Source organism: Perca flavescens, chromosome 23 (assembly GCF_004354835.1).
Source record: "Perca flavescens isolate YP-PL-M2 chromosome 23, PFLA_1.0, whole genome shotgun sequence".
Taxonomy (NCBI): Eukaryota; Metazoa; Chordata; class Actinopteri; order Perciformes; family Percidae; genus Perca; species Perca flavescens.
Genome location: NC_041353.1, coordinates 2,759,753 through 2,767,139, shown reverse-complemented (window position 1 = coordinate 2,767,139; position 7,387 = coordinate 2,759,753). Strand labels below are relative to the sequence as shown.

At 43.5% G+C, this 7,387-nt stretch overlaps 1 protein-coding gene across 6 annotated transcripts in view; it reads left to right on the top strand.

Moving 5' to 3' along the window:
• kiaa0930 overlaps window positions 1-3,364 on the top strand; it is a 44,490-nt gene extending 41,126 nt beyond the window's left edge. For all 6 annotated transcript variants that reach the window (XM_028571142.1, XM_028571140.1, XM_028571141.1 and 3 more), the window contains 3 exons: window positions 1,006-1,165; window positions 2,409-2,564; window positions 3,280-3,364. In XM_028571142.1, the coding sequence (XP_028426943.1) occupies window positions 1,006-1,165; window positions 2,409-2,564; window positions 3,280-3,320 (357 nt within the window). In that variant the 3' untranslated portion in view covers window positions 3,321-3,364. The remainder of the gene's footprint in view (window positions 1-1,005; window positions 1,166-2,408; window positions 2,565-3,279) is intronic.
• The last annotated feature ends 4,023 nt before the right edge of the window (window positions 3,365-7,387 follow it).

Here is a 7,387-nt window from a genome sequence, read left to right as displayed (position 1 = left end):
CTCACGATGAAATTACACGTTGATTTATTTATATTCTCGCACAGAAAACTAAAGCTTCATATTTACCAGAACGCAGAAATCTGCTGGCGGGGATTTCATCTTGTTATTGATAAAAGAATATGAATGTATTATAAAGGAAAAGCACTGCATTTAAAAACCTACTTAACGGGTAATTTTGGCGTAACCCTGTAGGACAATAGTTCAGCATCAGTTAGCGTCCACTAAAAGTTCTGTTTTGATTATTGTTCTAAGTGTCTGACAACATTATGGGATGGATCCCTACAGAGATAGACCTTTTAGTTAAAGAGTAAGATCCTTTTAGTTTAACATGAAACAACCCCGAAATCACCATCACCAAACTCCACCAGACTCCATGTAAATAATCAGGACTTTTAGCGTGTATAGAGCCAGCATATCTCCACCAGACTCCATGTAAATAATCAGGACTTTTAGCGTGTATAGAGCCAGCATATCTCCACCAGACTCCATGTAAATAATCAGGACTTTTAGCGTGTATAGATCCAGCATATCTCCACATGTAAATGGGTGAATTAAGGGTTTATATCAACCAAACCAGAGTGGTGATTGTTGGAACAGTGGAAAGATGAACCAAGACGGCTTTTGGTAGTTTTATTTAGTTTCTGTCTACTTTGAATGAAGTGTGTTTTACGATGATAAAAGTCCTGATTATTTACATGGAGTCTGGTGGAGTTTGGTGATGGTGATGGCCATTTCATGTTTAACTAAAAGGATCTTACTCTTTAACTAAAAGGTCTATCTCTGTAGGGATCCATCCCATAATGTTCTCAGGCAACAACAGAACTTTTAGGTGACGCTGACTGTTTTAATGTTACATCGCAGCTTGTTTCTCGCTCAATACCGGACCAATGTCAAAGATTGTTGTTCCCATCAGTCACTCAGACACAAATAAATGGAGAAAAATAGGCTCCAGGTTGAGAAATACCGACGTTACCCTCCAACCTAAGCTCCCAAGTCTTCCTCCAGGTGACGTCCTTCAGCACACCTCCGACTCCAGAGAGGAACCGTCCGTCCTTCTTCTCTCCGTCTCTGAGACGTAAAGTGCCCCGAAACCGAAACGCAGAGATGAAGAAGTCTCACTCGGCCAACGACAGCGAGGAGTTCTTCAGGGAGGAAGAAGACGAAGGTAGGAACTGAAACACAAACTGGTCTCACTGGTTCTTCCAACACTGGCGGGACTTTTACTTTTACTTTAGGTTTGAAGTCATTAAGTCAGGGGTGTCCAAAGTCAACTTCCCAGAGGGCCACACTGAGGGTAAAAAAAGAATCTCATCAAGGGCCAGACATGCATGTACAATACATGTACATGTTTGCATGTACATATACATTTTATTGACATGCTTTATTTAATCGGAAAAAGTCAAACATCTTTTATTGTATTATTGCATGTCTCATATAGTCAACCCACTTACAGCTTGGTCGATATTAAGCCCCAAAAAATGTAACTTAGCAATCAAAGAAAAAAGCGAATTAGAAAAAAAAACGTAAAAAAATGTGACAAAAGTGCCAAAAATGCTCAAAAAAAGCGGCAAAAGTGATAAAAACTACAGATAAAAAAGTAACAAAAAGTAGTTGAGCCAAAATGTATTATGAACCTAATTTTATATATGGGCCGGATCAAGATCTGCGAGGGGCCAGATTTGGCCCCGTGGGCCTCGAGTTTGACACTAAGCATTAAGTGATCTGCAGCTTTGTTCCATGAAATGTTTGGTTCAAAATGTAGACAAACAGCACAGACTACAACGCATGTTGGACCATTTACTTTGACTTTATTACACAGAAAGAATGAATGCAGAAAAGTCATTTAATGAGAAATTAAAACCATAAATACAAAACAATAATATGAAGTTTACTGTTAATAAAGAGATCTTTTAACATATTTAACACAAAAACAAGTTACAATATTGCAAAGGGTAGACATGCTGAAACGTACTACACTAGACTAATAAATATATTTACTAAATAATATCTTTATTTAAAAACTGTCTGTCTCTCTCTCTTTCTCTGTCTCTCTTTCTCTCTCTCTCTCTTTCTCTCTGTCTCTCTTTTTCTGTCTCTCTCTGTTTCTTTCTCTCTCTCTGTGTGTGTGTGTGTGTGTGTATGTATGTATGTATGTATGTATATATATATATATATATATATATATATATATATATATATATATATATATATATATATATGTATATGTGTGTGTGTGTATATATATATATATATATATATATATATATATTATATATGTATATATACACACACACACATACACACAAGTCTAGATAAAACAAAAAGGCTTGAATTCTACATATCAGCTGTTAATTAGACACGAACAATCAATAATAAATAATAACAACAACATGATGAACCTGTTTCAGATCTTCACACCACCTCCAACCTGCGCTCGCGCTCTCTGTCGGGGACCCAGCGCTCGTTGGTCGGCTCCTGGCTCAAACTCAACCGGACCGAGGACTTCTTCCTGCTCTACTCCCACCTGACCTACGTCACGCTGCCGCTGCACCGCATCACCACAGGTCAGAGGTCAACGCACACATGGCGTCATGCCTCTAAACCAATCACGGCGGTCTCGGGCGGGGCTAAGCTCCGGACGCAGCCAGGAGACTCTGCTTAATAGTCTCAGGAAGGAACTGGTTTTGGTGGAACATTTGCACCCTGCAAAAGAAAACTCCACGTACAATATTAAATGAAGTTAACTGTTGACCCAATCCAGTACCGTGAGCTATTTAAATGAGCTGATACGTGGTTACATCTCATTGGCTCTTACCAGTGTATCTCTGTGTGTACTTGGTCCACAGCAATCCCATCAATCGGTGCCAAAACCTCCCAGTTAGAGAGGAAATGTCCTCAACGTATTCTTTGTAAATCTTTACAATCATTCACCTGAAAGAACCGAGCAGGTCTGACTTGTTGCACCGTCCAAATGTTCTTCTAAATTTTTCACAGCAGACATGTTGACTTGTCATAGTAGGAAAAGCACAGCTGACATTGATAACCTTAACGATGGCTCAGTTCCATCAAGTGTCCCAGTAAGATATTTCAGTGAGTCAGCATGAACAATACCAGGACCTCTCCTAAGTGGAATGCAGCCATCAGTAATGGTTTAATACATAATTGTGTGTGTGTGTGTGTGTGTGTGTGTGTGTGTGTGTGTGTGTGTGTGTGTGTGTGTGTGTGTGTGTGTGTGTGTGTGTGTGTGTGTGTGTGTGTGTGTGTGTGTGTGGTCTCCAGACATCCTGGAGGTGAGGCAGAAGCCCATCCTGATGACATAGCAGAGCTTGACTCCCTCAGAGCATCACTACCAAGTGCCTCCTGCATCAGGCCACAGAGACCACAGCGGGGACCCCCCAGGTGTCCACGCTGGGGCCACAGCAACAACCCCCCCAGGTGTCCACGCTGGGGCCACAGCAACAACCCCCCAGGTGTCCATGCTGGGGCCACAGCAACAACCACCCAGTGTCCACGCTGGGGCCACAGCAACAACCACCCAGGTGTCCATGCTGGGGCCACAGCAACAACCACCCAGTGTCCACGCTGGGGCCACAGCAACAACCACCCAGTGTCCACGCTGGGGCCACAGCAACAACCACCCAGGTGTCCACGCTGGGGCCACAGCAACAACCACCCAGGTGTCCACGCTGGGGCCACAGCAACAACCACCCAGGTGTCCACGCTGAGCCACCAACAACCACCCAGTGTCCACGCTGGGGCCACAGCAACAACCACCCAGTGTCCACGCTGAGCCACCAACAACCACCCAGTGTCCACGCTGGGGCCACAGCAACAACCCCCCAGGTGTCCATGCTGGGGCCACAGCAACAACCACCCAGGTGTCACGCTGGGGCCACAGCAACAACCACCCAGGTGTCCATGCTGGGGCCACAGCAACAACCACCCAGTGTCCACGCTGGGGCCACAGCAACAACCACCCAGGTGTCCACGCTGGGGCCACAGCAACAACCACCCAGGTGTCCATGCTGGGGCCACAGCAACAACCACCCAGTGTCCACGCTGGGGCCACAGCAACAACCACCCAGGTGTCCACGCTGAGCCACCAACAACCACCCAGTGTCACGCTGGGGCCACAGCAACAACCACCCAGTGTCCACGCTGAGCCACCAACAACCACCCAGTGTCCACGCTGGGGCCACAGCAACAACCCCCCAGGTGTCCATGCTGGGGCCACAGCAACAACCACCCAGGTGTCCACGCTGGGGCCACAGCAACAACCACCCAGGTGTCCATGCTGGGGCCACAGCAACAACCACCCAGTGTCCACGCTGGGGCCACAGCAACAACCACCCAGGTGTCCACGCTGGGGCCACAGCAACAACCACCCAGGTGTCCATGCTGGGGCCACAGCAACAACCACCCAGTGTCCACGCTGGGGCCACAGCAACAACCACCCAGTGTCCACGCTGAGCCACCAACAACTAAACCCCCCCCCCCCCCATCCGAGACGAGTCAGAGGACACAACGACAAACAAACCAACCAGCCATTCAGGAAGTGCCTCTTCTTCTTCTTTTCAGTTCCTGCTGCGTCCGAGGTCGTCTCGGCGGACACATGACCTCAGCGTGAAAAGGGATTGGCTGAACTCTGACCAGGAAGTGAGGATTGTGTGTTTTTCCTGTAAATATCCTGCTGCTTTACTCACGGAGACGCCTCGACTAAAGCTTCTGCTTTTAACCACACGGTCGGTTTCTGTTCCACTCGCCGTGGCTTTTCCTTTGTTTTTTATATATATATATATATATATATATATATATATATATATATATATATATCTCTGTATCTACACCAACGGGAGGCCAGAGGGATTCTGGGAGTCTGAGTCATTTAAAGCGTTTTGTAGACTGCTTCGGTCCTATAACCAGCTGAGTCCAATCATCTCTTACTTACATCACAACTAGTTGCTTAATTAACACTCATGTTCATCGATTAATTGACCGATATTTCTCTCAATTGGTCTCTGAAAGCTTAAAAAATATGAAAAAACAACTAATGTTCATCCCAACTTTGACTTTAAGTAGGTTATTCTGCCAGAAAAATGTCCCAAAAGTGCTGAAATAACAATAAGAATCACATCTGAGAACCTGTAACCAGCAACTATTTGGTACTTTTACTTAGTTTATATTTTCAGCAGCATAATTCATTTGCTTAACTACTGAATTGTCGAATAGTGAGTGAAGGTGACATTTTTAGTTCACAGCAACAAGTATGTTGAATGTGACAATTATGACTATTTAAATAAAAAAACAAATGTAACTTTTAAAAAATGAGTCAATTTATTGCGCTTAAATAATTCACAAAATCTGAATAAAATTTTGACTTTATTCTTGAAATATTTTCACTTTTTTAATCATTAAATTACAACACATTTTCCTCAGAATATTCCAAGTTATATTTGACTTAAAATAAGAAATAATCAATGATTTTCTTTCGCTAAAATGACAAATGATAAACACAGAGCTGACTTAGTTAACATCTAGAATGATTATATGGAATAAAAAGATATAATTAAGAAAATAGACCTCTGAAATGTGATAACTTTACTTAAAACGATTAATATCTATTTATTAATACATCTAATTTATAATTTCAGCCCCGAGCGTGGACTCACCTTCAAACAGCCACAGCGGCGTTCTTATGCCGAGTGCAAATCTATATTTATCTATATCTATATTTAAGTGTGTTCGCTTCTGATTCAGATGTTTTTTGAATTTTTTAAAATCCACTGCGTTGATAAAAACATCTGCACACTGTAGGGGAAAAGAAATCCGGAACCCAGTTCAATTTCTGTTAATTCTGTAGATTTACAGTATATCGTCTGAACCTTTAAACTAGGGATGCACCCAATCCAGATTTTTGGGATTTCGGCTGAACCCTGAACCCCCTGGTTGAGATTGTGCTGCCTCCTCCTCCCATCCTCAGTCCATGAACCCAGTAAACTCATGAATGAAGTAAACAGGGACTGTCCTTCCTTTGCTGTACCTGAAGTTGCTGCATTCCGGCTGCTGTCTGGAGATTCCTTCATGAACAACTCGTATTCTTCCAGATGTTTCAGACCAGATGTTGTAACAGCGGCCATGTTGTGTATAGTTCAGGGTCCTCGCCACCACCAGACCAATCAGCATTGAGCAGATTGAACATGTAGCTGGACTTGAATGGCCTTCTTTTGACTGAAAGTACTGCCAAACAACAACTTTTTCTGCTCACCAGATCCATGTCCACTTCCTCACAGCCTGCTGCGTTGAACGCTCCACCTACGTAAACACCTTCCTGTAATCAACGGCGCCGTCGCTACGGTGACCAGCGTAGCGCGTCTAGTGCAAGCGTAGGTTCGATTCGCTGGGAAAGAATTCTCGTCATAAAGCCCAATATTTGGCCGAAGCTGAATCCTGGATTCGGTGCATCCCTGCTTTAAACCGACTTTTTCTTTTAATCCAAAAAATGGTATTAACGCAGTATATCAGCCCTTATTTCTACAGACTTTTCTAACAGTGTAGGCAACTTTTCACCACCAATATAAAAAAAAAAATAACTAAAAAAAACTCAACTCACAAACTGGAAGTGACTTGAAAAACTCTGGCGAAAATGATTTAAAAAGGAAAGGGAAAAGGAGTGTCCTGATTGGCTCCATGTGTATTTCCAGTTTGTTGATGTTGTTCTGTGCTCCTGAAGCCTTAAACCTGACTGTGTGTGTAACTTTTAAATGTTTCTTCTTTCACTTTGTGTTCATTTAAACAAACGTGTGAAACATTTTTAACGACCAGCTAAGGCTTCCAAAGATCAGTTGTTGTTGTTATTATTATAATTATTATTATTTTTATTATATCTACGGAGGCATCAGAGCAGAAACACCGAAATCGGTCAACGTTATCAGAGCTGAAACTAAAGAAACCTTCCCTTATTTACACACACACACACACACACACACACACACACACACACACACACACACAGACACACATACACACACACAGACACACACACACACACACACACAGACACACACAGACACACATACACACACACATACACACACACGCAGACACACACACACACAGACAGACACACACACACAGACACACACACACACACACACAGACACACGCAGACCTACACACTCACACAGACACACGCAGACACACACACACACGCAGACACACACACACACGCAGACACACGCAGACACACACATACACAGACACACGCAGACCTACACACTCACTCACTCACACACACACTCACACAGACACACGCAGACACACAGACACACACACACACACACACACACAGACACACACACACACACACACACACGCAGACCTACTCACA